We start from the raw sequence: 16,426 nt of genomic DNA, 5'->3' as shown, positions 1-16,426 counted from the left end.
AAAATATTAATTTGAAAGGTCACAATTTCAACAGTATAAAAAGAGCAATAAAAACCTTTGCCTTTCAAGATTCTTTGAGAACCTCTTCCCTTCCTCCAGGCTCCTTACCCCAGTTCAGGTGAACATACACAGCTTCATTTTCAGTGCTTCTGCATACTCCTTTATGTCTGCCAGAGCAGAAGTTTTCTTACCTTTCTTCACTTTCAAAGTGATAGAAGATTTGAGTACACTCAGAAAAGTAGAGTAAAACCAAGTATTTGAAAAGGCATTGTTTATTGGTTTATACAGATTGTTTAATCATGCAAGTCTTTCAAAGAATCAGAGAATTAAAACAATTTAGTGAGCCTTGAAAACAAAACAAGTGTCTCTGAGAGTGTATTTATAATTGATAGTATTGGAAGGAGGGTCCTTTCTCTCTAAGGAAAAGCTGATCCCTAAATACTCATATGAAATGTTTATGAGGGGTTTTTCTTTTTTGTTGTCAGGACAGCTAGGTAGGCAGCAAGTACAAAAAAACCTGCATACCTTTAATGAACCTTATGTAAGAAAGGAATGATTAACTACACAGCACAGTATGCCCAATTACCGTCAAGGAATGCAGGGAAAATGATAAAATGGCCAAAATATAAAAGCTTAGATATTTGCAAACTCAGTCAAAAGACAAAAAAAAAAAAAAAGGATCACTTAATATGTTATTAATTTTTCTATTGTTTCAACTTCTCCAAATAGCTAGGCCTCCCTATTTCATACATTTTCAAATAATAAATTGACTAACTTAAGTTTAACTTAGATATATTTTCCAGAAAGTCACATGGCTTTGATATGCAGCCATTAGTAAATAGGGGTCTTGATTCCTTTGGTGGGCTGCTCAAAGAATTAAACTCACTGTGAAAAATGTCTCTTCTACTTCCCAAAAATGCCTCGATTCAGGCATTTCCCAAACTTTTCATTATCTCCTTTCCATAAGGCTGCAGGATTCTTGGTCACCCAGTACTTGGTTCTTTCAGGTGGTTAAGTGGCTTCTCAGATCTGTCCTTTTGACATGCTAACCAGGATAGAGAGCTCTTTCCACCCTGATGTCACTCTGGTGGCACTGCTCAGCCCTCTCCCCAGTTTCTGAAGTCCTTATACCAACATTGACACCAACATGAGAAGCAGTTTCCCAGCATCTGTCCTGTTACATTTCAAAGTAAAACCACACCTTTCCTTTGCCCAATTGTTACACATCCAAGGGCCTCTCACTTTCTGCCCTAACATTGTGTTGTTAGCTGCTACTCTTGCTCATCTGCCAAGCTGCAAATTCATCCCAGCCACTGCTCACAATTTCTCATTGCACAGACAGAGGACCTCTATTTCTTATTCCTAAGTGACTTTGAATAAGTTTCAATAAGGTCAAACATAACATAAACAGGCTGCTTATAAGCAGTATAGACCATCCAGTATCAGCACTTTATTGCCCTTGATTGTGCTCCTCCAAATGGTGGCACACAGGCATTTTAAGAGCAGAGATTTTATATGAACTTTCAAAACACTATTGAAAACCCTTAACAGCACTTTTCCAGTGCTGGTCCCTGTAGAACCTGACTGGAAGCATTTCCATTCAGTGATGAGTCTCCATTGACAGTCTTTCTGAGAACAGGCAGTTCTGTTCCGTTTATTGCACCCTACAATACATTACACACTTCTTAACAAAGCTATTAAGACTGGAAAAAATATCCAAACAAATGAAAACTCTGTATGTTAGAGCACCAAGGGACAAATCCTCTTCTCTCTGAAATCAAGTAGAGCCTGGGAATGTTTTTTTGCGAGTAAGAGCAGATACAATCTAAAAAAATTAAACCACAATGCACTCCTGTATTGCCACATTCACAGAGGAAATTAATTTGCAGCAACCAACATCTTCCCCTCTAATCCAAGGTAACAATAATCTGTGTAATCTATGCAAATGTTTGCAATCTGAATATTTATCAAACATATACCGAAATATTGGCTGAATCTATCAAATCTGAACAAAAATCTACATAATATGAATGAGGTTAGTCAACTGACAAAGATTTTAGCAGATTTAACCAAAACAACCATCAGTATTCACAAGTATAGACAAAAAACCAAGACTGAATAGCAGCTTCCTTGAAAAATCAAACTAAGCAAACAAAAGTGAGCTGCAATTATTTATTTCTAAGCCTATTACTCTACAGGTGGGATACATTTATTCCATGACCATATCAACACATCATCATGCAATACCTGTGATATTCAGGTGACAGGGGATGTTTAAATATTGTTGTGCAATAAAACACACAGCACAAGATGCAAACAAAGAGACTGCCTCCTACCTTTTAAAGGAAACAGAGGTGAAAATTTAATGAGAAACAATGAAAGTCAAAGGGCTCATGTGCTCCTGTGAAGATGAGCCCACTGTCTGGCCCTTCCCACCATCACTCAGCTTGGAAGCTTTAGCTGAACAGGCAAACAGGAGTAGGAGGCAGCTTTGTTTACAGCACACTCAGTGAAAGATAAGGTGGAGCTCAGTGCACCACCTAAAGCAAGGAACATCTAAGAGGCTGTCTACTGCTCTCTGCTCCTCTGGTAACCCTGGCTATTCCTCCCTGTGATGTGCAAGCATCGTCCAAGCCATGAGAAAGCCCTGTTTCACATGCCGATTCAACATGAACCTCATCCTAGTTTCACGGAGCAAAAAAGCTCAAACATTTTGGAGTGTGTTAGCAGTCCCCTAGAGTAAGAGAAGAGGGCAGCCACTGTTGTTTCAAAATTTATTTCCTATTTCATAATGATGATGTTAGAGTTGCCCTGGCTGCCTAGCCGCCTTTCTGGACTTTAGAGCCCCAAATCTTGGCAGCAGCACACCCTTCTTGTGCAAAAATGGATGCGTGAGAAGACAAAGATAGCAATAATCTGGACCTATGTGAGAAAAATCAGTTTTAATCTTATTCTGACTCTTAATGGTTAACCACTGATACCTCTATCAGTGGGTTAGGAAAAAAAAAGGTGAATAAGTATGTGATCCCTAGCTATTACACAAAAGTAGTATCATTTAAGTCCCTTAAGATCCCCCAAGAAACCAGCAGTAGTACTGGGAATGGCAGACACAATTTTTGCAAGACTGCAAAGTATTAAAGGCAGCATCTATCACCCAGTGGGGTTTGACTCAAGAAAACAACCTGTCAAGAGAGTCCCTTCACCAGGCCCTTTCCAGGATGCAGTGAATATACATCCTATGCACTTTGGTAGCCGCTATCACACAATGCTTCGCTATTCCTCTGGGTTTGCAATGACACCTGATAAAAGTAAAGACCCCTGTCCAACCCTGGAAATCTTCAAATAGTTTATTGCTACTCCTGTCACAACCCCACACACAACTGAGCTGAGGGTTCAATTTATCCGACAGAGCTACAGCTCCAACAGCCACCACCCATGAGCAGGAGCCCAGCTAAACTCCCTGTACACAACACACAGGACTGCTGCCTGGCAGCTGGAGTAAAAACAAGCCAGTCCAGTGTATTTTACAGGTAAAGTCAGTGCAGCTTATATAAAAAAATTCCCAACAAACCAACCAGGAGTCTAAGTACAATTAGAGTACTCTTTTCTCAAGGAAGTTGTACATAAAATGTCCAGTGAGCTTAACTTGGTTAGAAATTGACTTTAACATCAATCCAAAGTGAATCGAATAATTTCCAATTTACTTTGAAACAAAACAGCAGAATTCGGCCTCTTGTGTTTGGTAATTGACTTTTTAAATCCAAAAGAAGAATGAAATGAGGACTAAAATAAATACATGTTTCTTCCTCACATAAAGAAAAGAGCATAGTACACTATTCCCTAGCAAAAAGTGTGCATGCCCACAGTCACAGAGCACAGGAAGATGCCACTGGGTGAGCCAAATCCTGCAGCTTCTCAGAAATTAATTTCCACTGTTCCAACTACTCGGGAACATTTTCCCGAAACGCAGGAAACACACTGCTAATTATTTCCTCTAAGGTACTGCAGTTCCAGTGCATTTTAAGATGAACATATGGGCAGAGTTAGCTGTTCTTCACTTGGGGCACTAGGAGTTAGGAAAATAGGTACAGGTATCTTATCTACTGCAAGTTAAGGTACATTACACGTGAGACCATTCAGAAGGAGAGGGTGAGACTTACCTAATGAGATACAGTCAGTGATACCTGAGCAAGCTCTCGCTCACTTCATATGAAGAGGACCCAGTGCTCACTCTAGACTGCATTCCTTCTAGCCTGGGACACATCCATTTGAGGATTTCCCTGTGAAGGGTCTGTTTTTTCTCTTCATTGACCATCAGGAGAGTCAAGGGAACAGGTCTCAGACTCAGGCATGGAAATTACCAGAGAGATTAATATTGTGAGAGAGGAGACAACAGGCCAGGGAGAGGCATTCACAGCTGAATGCTGAGCTCTAATAAGAGGTGAAAAGCCTCACTGAAATTATTTTCTCCCCCTGTGGATCACTCCTCTCCAACTCCTGATAAAAACCAACCAAATTATGTCAATGCAAATGACACCTATGTCACAGATAGGGGCATTGGTTCATGGCTCAAGCATTTTGCAATGACATTAACATGACCTACCTTTAGACTTTCATTTGACTTTCCACCCTCCAGTTTCTCCTGTTCCCTCCTCTCACTGCCATTTCTCCAAAAGGAAGGACATCAGATAAAAAAGCCCTACGCATAAGAATTCTCACATTTCCAGGAAGAAAGATACTGGGGGCTTTCTTGCCCTTGGTTGTGCCCACCACTGTTTTTTTCATAAATATTTTGCAATAATTATTGCTTAACCATATCTTAGTATTTGCAGAAACTTCTCACACATTTTATGCCACTCCAGTATCTTCTTTCATAGTATTAATTTAGGTTCTCTTGTACTTGCATGGGTGTACCTCTACACGCATGCAGCTTGTGACTGAACTGTTAAATATTTTAAGTAATGTGACCATTCTTGAAAACGGAAGGTGGTGTGCAGACCCACCACAGGAACAGCCACTCAACCACAATTACCTCCCTCTAAATAACTTCCACTTTAAAGGGTTTTTTTCTCTAGGAATCATTAGCCAAAAAGATCTTTTTGTAGTTTATATTATTGTACCCCACCACCAGCAGAATATCTGCTTTGTGCACCACTGCAGCTGCCCAGGCTGCTGACTGTACGTATCTGCAACACGGGCAGCACCCACACTGCCCACAGTCATGTCCAGAAAGCAGCGTGCAGAGAAAACAATCCCTTGAGAATCTGACTCCAGCAAACCAGCACTGCCATTTATCTTGGCCTACAGTAACAGTGGAGGCAGTCAAACACATACCAAACTCAAGAACCATGAGGATGAAGGGTAGGTTTATCCACTGAGCAGTGAATGTGCAAAGCCAGCCCCCCAAAGCAGGGCTGCCGTGCTACCTAGCCAGCAGGTAGCACAAACCCTGTGGAGAGACACCCCACGTTCCTGTAGGTGTCTTAAATGCTGCTCTACAATGCTTGTGAGGTTTCTAGCAAGCACACTTATAAGTTCACAAGCAAAATCTGCCAGGCTTATTAGCGCAGGAGAGCCTGGGGCAATGAGAGTTAGAATAAATGGAAGCTTTCAAATGCACACAAGAAAGAGGTAAGCTAAAATTGAAAGCTTGTTGGGCTTTTTCCCTTGTAAATTCCCTCATTTGTCCTCAAGGAGAGCATACAAATGTGTACATTGCAGCCCATGTGATCAGACACTCTCTCAAGAACTATAAACAGTGTAGCTATGAATCATTATTAGGCTGGAATTGCATTCAGTTCTTTCCCACTGACTCACCATATGGATCATTTGTCTGGTCTTTCACCTTGCCTACTTCTCTCCCTCCCCCACAGATCACACATGACCCTTCCCGGAGTTCCAGCACGGGAGCGCTCGCTCAGCACGAGCAGGCTCTCGCAGGCAGGTGACAAGAGAGGCTCTCACGTACAGGTGCTGAGCACACCCTGCTTCCACCACCCCAGCGGTCTGCCAGAGGCTGTCGGCTCCCCAGCACCGGGCTCCCACCCTGGCTCAGGCATTTCAGTCTGACGTGACACGAGTCTAGCAACCCTAACAACTTCAGCCAATTTTGAGCAAGAGTCAGAAAAGCCATTTCTGCCACTCCACCTACTACAACAGTAATTTCTCACAAAGTGGAGGAAGAAGTGGGTTTGGATAGTTACACATCTTAACCAACTGCAGCTAGGTCAGACTGAGCAATACATTAATCTAGGCTTTCATCTTTCATTTAAAAGAGAAAGGTAAAGCCCGTTCCTAGCCTTTAGAGTTGTAGAAAAAAAAAATGTGTTGAAGTTATGACTTCCAAATCTTCAAAGGCAGATCGTAAATAAAAGTACTGACATTTATTGCTTTTAAGCAAATCACATACTGGAGTATGACTCATGAACACTGGAACTGGCAAGCACCGAGGCAATCATGTTGAGAATGAGATCATGATGCAGTAGGTGTGCAGCACTCTCTTTTCAGCCTATTCACTATCTCTATTCTACAGTAATAAAGAAGAAAGTTTCTTTTCAGTCAATAATAAAGATCTTAATGTGCCTTCCAGGGCCTATGGAAATAATAAAAAGTACATTTCTGCTTCACAAAGACAGCTTTTGACACATACTTGATCTCATAAAATACTGAAGGGCACATGACATATTCACATGAGTAAGTCAGAAGGCTTCATGGTGCTCACACCAGTAAAATTAGGAATGTGCAAAGGCTGAGGTCTTATATTTTAAAACATTGGAACACCAATCTTCATTTTCTTGTTTGTAAACTGCTTGCAAAGGGATGTTCCTGTAGAGAGGGGAGTGTAACAAAAGGGACAAGAAAAAAAATTACATATCTGTACTGCAGAATTAGTCATGGGGTTACATCAGTTTAATAATTCAAGAGACATTTTGTACACATATCAGGTTGGCTTGGAATTAACTTCAACTTCAGTAAACTCTATGAATAGTTATTTCAAATTTGAATGACATGTACGTATTTTTCTACTGAATAATTGCAGAAACTATCACTTTCAGTATTCAGAGCCAGGGTTTTGTTGTTCATGAAGCAGGGCTTGTCAATTCTGCAGCAACAACCTTTGAAGATAGTCACAGGAACATTTGGATAAACTATCAAGCAGATATATTTGTTCAGCTGTCCCTTCTAAAAAGTGCTTACATATCTGCAACATATTTTTCCTCAATTATATTACAAAAGCCTCACCTATGTTAAATGTACCCAGACAACAAAGAAAGCATGATAAATACCATCAGAATTTAGAGTCTGGTGCCTTTACAAACATTGAACTAAATTTACCATTTTCTTTAATGTCATCATGATTCAGGCTGATACTGCCATTTCCACTGCCTTCTTTTTTCCCTACTGATCCACAAACAGAATGACCTCATGCTGCCTGCAAGCGAGGGAGTTAGACAATAGGCTGCAAATGACAAAGGAAGTAGGAAGATAGGAGTTAAAAACAAAATTATTATAACAAAGGCTGCATCTAGAGGTGGAACTGCAAAGCTGGTTCATATCACTAGTATAACTTTATAGCATTACATGTGCCACTCGAGCACTTTGATTTTATTTTGTGGTGAGGGTATAGAGCTTTTCACACCTGTAAACAAATACCTAACTTACACATTATAGAATGTGAATGTTACAAAAAGCAATTGTTCTGTTGCACCCATCTAAGGAAGCATGGTAGGCTCATCAACCAAAACAAACCTTTGGTTAATGGTTCAACCACCTGCTTACCAGAAACCAGAGAAATCTCTCTCCTGTGTTACAAACTATTGGCATGCATATACAAAGTAAAAAGGTATCTTTGCTTTAGTTCCTCCCAGCCAGGTATCACATTGACTAAAATGTTGCAAACATTCCTTTAGACAACTACAATATGCTTTAAACACAGAAAATCCTGAACATCTACTCAACTGAGTAGCAAATTGAGTCAAGCTGCAAATTCACATACCGAAAAATTAAAGAGAAAAATAAGAATACATGTTCCTGTTAATACCAACATCTCAGGGCTTAAAAAGTGAATAAGGAGGATAATTGCCCCCTACCTATGCAAAATTACAATCTTCAGAACACCTGTAGTGACTTGAATTAAATCACAGCCAGCAGGGATTTCAGGATGACCCACTGAAAAATAGTCTAATAATTGTGTCCGTATATATACATTTATACAAGAAATTTATATATGTACCCCTATACAGATACAAATAAAACTTTGTTTAAACTTCCGTGCAGAGAAGAAATACTGTATTTCGAAATTCTTTTTAACATACAAGAAACTCATTAACCTGTGCCCAGCAAAACTCCAAACTCACCAATTACATGTTCTTATGTCACAAAAAACAATAATTTGACTTTATAGAATATAGAAAAGCAAGGGCACACTGTTGGAAATTCTTAATTGCAGCCAATGTCATCAGATGATATCACTGGTTCTAGAAATCTCTCTTTAAGCTGATCTGTGAGTTAGAAGATGTACCCAGGCCTTAGCTCCCTGTTAAAGCTCCTCAGGTAAATGTTGCTGCCTGGAACCCAACTGTGAATGCTGGGCAGCATCCCCAGCCCTGACACTGTCGTTGGGCATTCCAGACACCGCTGCTCTTTGCATACATTCAAGGCTTCTCCAAGACGACTAAAGTTCTCTTCCCTTGCATCCTTACCATGCTAACAGGTTCATGTTTATAATTTTATTCAGTTGTATAATCAGCACATAAAACAATCACACTGGATTTTACAGTGCTCCAGAGAATCTGAAAGATAGAGGTTTCCTGATATCTAAAAGGTAGAAGCTACACCTCTCAAGAAAACATTAGAAGACTGTTGCAAGCCACACTGAGCAGCCGATCACAGGAGCCACTTTGCTCTGCAAAAACATGATCGAGATATCCTCAGCCTGGGATGATTTTTCTCATCCAGTATCATCCCATTTCCCTTCCTCCTATGTTGTCACTCATCACTTTCAGTAAAGAAAACCTGGAAACTTGAAGACGCAGCGTTTTACTTCTTTTCCTTAGTTGTGAGTCAATTCTCCTTGCCAGCTTTGCAGTCACAGAATTGCAATACTACAAGGGCAAACATCTGCTGTCAGGCATGCAGCACTACTGCTTGTGTGGATTTCTTCCCAGCAGCTGGGAGGAAATGCTCCTTCTTGTTTAGACAAAAATATCAAATGGTTAGGAAATAAGAAGTTATGAAAAGCTGTACACAAGGTTCACGCTTGAGAAACACAAGAGCACAGCCTTAGCCACTAAGAAAATTCCACTAGACATGAAGCTAACAATAATTTAGATCAGTTCATTTATGGTAAGTCAGCCATTTTACTGTTGACCTACTTTGTATCAGCAATAATTTGTCACAGTGCATTCTCCAACTGCTACTGAAAGAAAGGTTGAAACCATACATTAAGAGCATAGTGTCAAAGCAACTGATGTTAATTATACCCCGCAATTCCTATGTTGATGAAATTGTCACTGCTAACTATTAATACAGCATTTATTGTCTAAGCCCAGCTTGCTCTACCAACCCCTGAAAGCCACTGAATTAACATCCTGCTTCTCAGTGTTCACATTGGAACGTAAATCTGAAACGTGTAAAAATAACCTCTGCTATTACACCAAGAATGTGTAAATACACAGTCCTTTTTTGGGAGAACTATTTATCTCCAGTCTATACGTTTCACTCTTTAAACAGCTTTAATGTTCTTCAGTCAAGTGGCAGCTTTTGCCAATATAAATTATTTTCCCTTAAAATTATGGCATTAAGTAGAGGAAATTTTGTAAAATGTAGAGTACTACTTGATTTATAGAAATTCAGAACATTTTACATAGACACACAAAAAAGAAAAGCAGCCATGTTCTTTGTTATATTCATTGCTAACCTGCACAATAACAAGAGATCATATTCTCCCAGCATAAACAAGGGTAATTAGAAGGACACCTTATGCGTATTGAGTGTTCATGTTCCGAGACATCTGCTTAATTTGGTGACAGAAATGTTTACAAGCATCAGCACAAAACAACCACTCCAGGAGCACTAGCTGGATTCTTAATGCTTTGCCCATCAGTAAACTGTTTTGTAAGGTTCTGCTGCAGTACAGTTCCCCCTGCGTACAAATCATCTCCCAAGCTTTTCCTTTACCCATTTAAATTGAAGGTAGTCAAAAACATACAGGCTTAACAATATTTAGCCTTCAAAATTGTCATCTCTAAGCTATGGCATGAGACATACAACTTGGTATGATCCAAGAAGACTCATTTTGTGATGAATACAGAAGACTTTCTTATCCTATGAACTGATCCAATATGAGGCACAACAAAAGTATAAGCCAGTGATGGTATTTTCACACCAGAAATTTGCCCATGTTATTTCCAAGTTCTCAAGTAGATTGATAGAGCAAACCAATAATAAGAAAATCCTGTGGCATAGAGGCCTGTCATATACAGATCTACTTGAAAATCTTTGCAGAGTCAGCAGAAAAGTGGGAAACTAAAATCAGAATTATTAGCAATCAAATGAGAATCTTCACATCTCTATTCAAGAGATCTACAGGAAAAAAAAATTATGGTCCAAATGGCTGCTTAAGCCAGATGTACATCTCCAGAATAAGCAGGAGAAAAACACAACTGCAAAGAGAAGAGAACAACAGAGCTCCTTACAGGATACATGTAATATTCTAATTCTCTATAGGATAATTCCCTATAGGAGGAGCATCATTACCAAACATAAAATACAAAAGTAGTATTGAGTGGTAGGATCTGATACCACACAGCAGCACAGTGGGGGAACATGCTGCCATAAAAAATAAATTGCTCACCTGGCATAAACTAGAAAGCAGCTGTACACTTTATAGAAAGACATTCACTGAACGGTCAACAAAGTCTGAGCAGACTGGTCCGTCACTCTGGGAAGAGCTGTAACATCAGAGCTGTGTACAGCTGAGGCTGCCCTTGGAACAACTGTAGGGCTATTCAGGGCTCCTCAAGGAAAGTCAACTAATTTAACTAACGTGCACTGAGCAAGCAGGTCTTGAATGTGTTCTCATCTCTAACATTTGCATTAAAATAACAGCCTTGCCGGTTTCATAATGGCACCTTAAATGAAATTCAAAAGTGACAAGCATTTAGCTTAGTGTGCTGTTTGTTCTACCTGCAGCAAAACACAGGATTGGAAACAGCCAAACTCCTACAGACATAGTCCACTTCTCTCAGGAATCCTTATGCCCTGCTGCCACAGTATGCTAAATACTTTCAAAATCAGACAAGGGCACATTGTGGGCACATTGGGGTATATTTAAATTCCAACTGGAATAAATCCCAGCAACTCTGAGGACATGGGTTGTACCAATTACTGGTTACAGCTGCAGTTAAAAATTATGCCATGAATGAGAGCACCTTACCATAAAAGGACTAAAATGTTAACCATCTAAAGGAGCAGGCTCACTCTTGGTTCAGTGTCACATGCCAGTCTCACAGATGGAACACTTGCTGCCTCACAAAGCTATGCTTAATTTTCCAAAAAGAAAGTACTGACAGCTGATGCTTTCATAATGTGCACAGCTCACGTCAAAGACCAACTATACAGCTACCCCTTCTGATTCTGTTCTTGCTGTGCAGCAGAAAAGACTGCAGGCAGCACCACAATATACCAGGCATAGTTCAGTCAGCAGCGAGCTTCATGAAAGTTTAATAGAGCTTTAAAGCCAAGCTCAGTGTTTTCTTTCTACTCAGATACACACTTCTGCTGTCTGCGGACATATAACACAACAGAAATGTCTTTGAGTACTCCTCCCACCAGAATAAATCTCTTGCTGGCAGATTTAACCATTTAAAGTGTCATCTTAAAAGGAAGAGAATTTTTGAGGTATCAAAATGTGAGCCTAAACTTTGACTCTATGCATGAATTACACCTGGACTTTACTATAACACAGGCTCACTCTGAAGCTTTGGTAAAACATCTTTTGTCAGATGCCTGCAGAGCAAGGTCTTTAAAATTCACTGCTTCTGGACCACTTAGGCTTCCACCCATCCATGCCAGAAAGCCATAGTGCCAGAGAAGCCCTAGCAATACTTTGAAGTGCTGAATATTGCCATACATATGCAGATCACAGTTGAAACTGTTTTTGTAAAGCTCAACTTTCAAAAAACAGAGGGAAAGAAATTGGTAAAAAAAAATATCTCGACAGTTCAGTCTTGTTTTGCTTATACAAAACCAGCTATATATCAGCTATATTATACAGACATGAACTGGAGATACATTACTATTGTCTAGTTGTAAAGGCTCATTCATAGTTGAACAGGAGATGCAACAACTCCTGGCAAGTCTGATGCTCAGTTCTCCCATAGCTTGCAAGCTTGGCTGGCAAGTAATGATGGCTTTCTTCTCACTCAGAGCATCAGTTCTTGTGACTGAAGTGACCAAGGTAGGTAGGCCTTTTATTAAACACTCACAGAACAAAGTACACAGGAGATAAGGAACAGAAAACTCTTGAGTTTTACTCCAGCACTTTAACAAGTGTAAATAGAGTGGTAAGGAATCTCTCTCAAGTGTATCTGCTGTGCTGTATACAAATGACATTAGTGTGGTGCTTAAGCGAATCACATCTCTACATCTTTCATTAACCATGAATACACACATAAGTATGGGCTTCTTACTTTGCGAAGTCAACCTTTTAAGTTTGGGAAAAAAGATCAACATACCTTTTGTTGAATCCAATCTTAATGATTTCTAAAGTTAAAGTCTTGCATCTGAAGAAAGCAAAAGGCAGCAAGCTGCTCTTAAGGCTAAGGGACACTTGTCCCAGCTCTTATTTTGCAGGGAATCCATCAGGTAAGAACTGTGAACTTGTGAACAAGTAGGTCAAAATGGACACTTAGGTTTGCTATATCCTTCATCAGGAAGCCAAGTAAACTTTAATCCTCTGGATTTATTCAAGTCATCTTTGGTGGATGATATTTTTGTACCTTTTCCTCATATCCTGGAATTACTGGCCCTGGAGTTATTTCCACATTGATTGGTTTTACAAGGTTTAAAGTGACATATAGATCATGTTCCCCTAAACTTCCCAAGCATTTATATGTGAGGTCTTCATTAATCCAGGTCTGTACCAAGTGTTCCCTAGCATCAGGGTGCCACTGATGTTCTTAAGCCTTTATAGTACCTATTTCATTTCCACTGTGAGACAAAAATAATTTAACTGGTCCTATGTAATCACGACAAGAGATTAATTAAAATGCCAAGATAGGAAACAATTTATTATAGAGAGAAGAAAAATTTCTCATCCAAAATATAGAAATCTGTACAACTTTGCCACAATCAATATACATGAACTGTACAAATTTACACCAGTTCATAATTTACCAAATAAAAGATGACTAACAAAGTTCACAAAATAGATGGTGGTTTGTGGAAAAGACTTTTACCCAATTAAGAACAAGGAAATTACAAACCAGACCTCCACTTTCTAAAAATAAGAAGTTTACTCAGTCTTAGAAAACTACAAGCTAGCAAATGTACAGATAGCTGGCTGGTGCTAACACCACAGTTCAGACAGTGTCTTTATATGGTCTTTTTAAAGCCTGTTGCCATGGCAGATTCTGATCACTTGCTACTTTTGAGGCCAATGTAAAGATCTGACCATTTCCCCAGGTTATTCTTACTATTTTATCTTATGTACATTTATACACGTTTGTAAGTGCTAGGTAAAAGTCTGAAAATTAAAATTTCCAGTACTATGGTGTTCGTAAGTCTTGTTACTGAGCTGCCAAAAATGCTAACAATTAATAAATGTAATAGTGCAAATTTGCTCTGCAAGACCTACTGCAGAGAATCACTTTATAAATACAGATCGGGGTTGAAAATTGGTGTAGAAATTAAGTCAGGTGTCTTGGAGAAACTGACACTTCCTAGGTCTTCTTACTTCCTAGCAAGCTGCAATCATTTTGACTCACAGGCTATTAAATCACTGAAAGGTACTGTCCAAACTATGGCACTGTCACTTTAAAGTATACCACTCTAACGTGTGCCAGATCTTCACAGCTGTGACATGGTTTAAATTCCATAATCCATCCCCAGAGGTGCCCACCCAAAGTAAAAACCAAATTTATCCATCCATTTTAAGGTGATCCATCCACAGACTATATCTTAACCTGATACAGTCATCATATTGTAGCTTTTGGAAGGGCTAGTTCTGCCCAAGAGAAGTTCCTCCTTACAGCTTATCCTGCTGTCTACCATTTGCATGTTGGTGTTACTTTGGCTACCTCCTGCTGGTGCAGCTTCATACAGCACACAGATCGAGCCATCCTCTCCAATGCGATAGGACACTTCGTAGGGGTCAACCCAGAGAGTGAGTTCGCTCGGAAGAAGCTGAAACAGTTCGTGACTGCTCAATCCAATCCGCTGTGCTGCCTGTCCAATGAGAGGATCCATTTTATGGTTGATCCGGATACATCGGTAACCTGATCCCTTGCATGGCTTTTCTGGGAACCAGTGGTGTTTATAATGTTCTAGAAAATAAAAACAAACATTATCCTCCTTAATTCTGTGTTGAAAGATACACGCGACAGTTACTGGCCTCTTGCAAATTTCACACCTCAAGATCTTAAAAAGCTTATTATTTTAGTGTCAAATTACTTGAAAAATCATTATAGGCTTTATTTCTGCTGATGATTTACTAAAGTGCCACGGGAAGCACTGGTACAAAGTTACTGCTTTGTGCTACTGTATAGAGAACAACATCCACCACCAGAAAGGAGTGAAAAGCAACTTTCAGAAAAACAAATATAAAAATACAGAAACAATTACATACATAACAGAAAAACTCGAGAGCTTCAAAACATCATAAACCAGATAGAAAAAAAAGACCCTTTCCAGATCCTTTTGAGATCACACCCATGCTTAGCTTCTCACATGCTAAGAATACCCATAACTAAGTAGGGAGGAAGCTGGGCAGCATTTACCGACTGACTCAAGCTGTATTTCACCACTGTTCTCCCCAGCCTGTTTTCCATGGCAAGAAACCAAGGACTTCACTTACCTCATGAGTTTCATCCCACCCCAAAACCCTCGATCTCAGGGTATTTGTGGCCACTATCGAGCCCACTGGGACGCAGGCTTGGGATTACAAAACCCACGGGGCAGCGAAAGAACCGTCGGTATTTGCTCCTAATCGGGGCGGTGGGGCGGCTAAGAGACGCTTCCAGAAGAAAGGGGAACCGAGATTCATCGTCCACCGATGAATTTTACTTGACAAAAAACCCCAACTTTAGAGCATTTTTCTTTCTGGAAACCAGGCGGTTTGAGCCCCTGGCGTGGAGCTCATGCCCGGGCTGATTGAAAGCTTTGTCTACGGAGACAAGGACCGGGGAGGGGGGAGCTGCCTGCGCGACACCCGACTCCCTCCCTTTTGTTTACAGCCCGCTTATGCCTCCCACACCGCCGGGGCCGGCTCGGCACGGAGGATCCCCGCAAGGGGAGAGCCACGGCCGCGGAGGGGCTCCAGTCCCTCGGAGGGGCCGATCCTTCCCGTTCCCCCTCTCCGGGCGTCCGCGGAGCGCGGTGCCGCCCGCACCGCCGCCAGCCCTGCCCGGACAGGCGGCCCGCGGCGGACGGGGGGGAGCGGCTCCCGCCGCGCCCACGCCGCCCTCACCTGCCAGCAGCTCCTGCAGGCATTGGCTGAAGGTCTGCAGCTGCCGCTCGTTCATCAGGCCCTTGGTCCGCAGGAACTTGGAGATGAAGCCCACGGCCGCGGCGATCTCACGTATCATGCTGGCCCGGGTGTACAGGGCGGGATGCATGGAGGCGGCGGCGGGCGGCAGCCAGCTCTCCGGGGCGGCCGGCGCTGGGGCGGGACGGGGCGCGAGGCGAGCGGCGCGGACGGGACGGGGGCGGCACGGCTCTAACTGGGCGCGGAGCGGGCGGCGGAGCCCAGATCACATCCCGGGGGCGGCAGCCTCCGCCTCCTCTTCCTACGGCAGGGGGGCGGCGGCAGCAGCGGCGGCCGCGGCAGCGCTCCCCGCATTTCCTGGGGCGAGGGGCGAAGGGAGCTACCCGCCCTCCGCCGCTTCTTATAGCCGTCGCCGGCCGGAAGTAGCGTCACGGCGCCGGGGGCGCGCGACCGCCAATCCGACGATCGCACCATAGTGACGTCAGTGGAGGGGCGGGGCCAGACGGGGTGGGTGACGTAATCGGCTGTAAACAAATAGAGCCGGGGGCGCGCGCAGGGGGGTCGGTGTAAGGGGCCGCGCGCTCGCGCGAGGGTCCGCGCGTGCCGGGGCGCGCGCCCGAGCTGCGGGGAGCCGTGTACGCAGGGGCTGCGGCGCGCGCCAGCGCGGAGCGTCTCCGTGCGCGTCGGCGCGGGCAGGGTGCGGCGCGCGCGGCCGCGCGC

The 16,426-nt window shown here is 42.2% G+C and overlaps 1 protein-coding gene across 1 annotated transcript; it reads right to left on the bottom strand.

The window, feature by feature from the left end:
* Window positions 1–13,265: 13,265 nt before the first annotated feature.
* On the bottom strand, window positions 13,266–16,088 carry BTG1 (BTG anti-proliferation factor 1). Its single transcript, XM_063396347.1, has 2 exons — window positions 15,689–16,088; window positions 13,266–14,546 (listed from the first exon to the last, which is right to left on the bottom strand). The coding sequence occupies exons 1-2, from the start codon at window positions 15,834–15,836 to the stop codon at window positions 14,182–14,184; spliced, it is 513 nt and encodes a 170-aa protein (XP_063252417.1). The 5' UTR covers window positions 15,837–16,088; the 3' UTR covers window positions 13,266–14,181.
* Between the last annotated feature and the right edge of the window lie 338 nt (window positions 16,089–16,426).

Source organism: Prinia subflava, chromosome 4 (genome assembly GCF_021018805.1).
Source record: "Prinia subflava isolate CZ2003 ecotype Zambia chromosome 4, Cam_Psub_1.2, whole genome shotgun sequence".
Taxonomy (NCBI): Eukaryota; Metazoa; Chordata; class Aves; order Passeriformes; family Cisticolidae; genus Prinia; species Prinia subflava.
The sequence above is the reverse complement of the archived record's forward strand: the minus strand, read 5'-3'. Positions and strand labels throughout refer to the sequence as shown.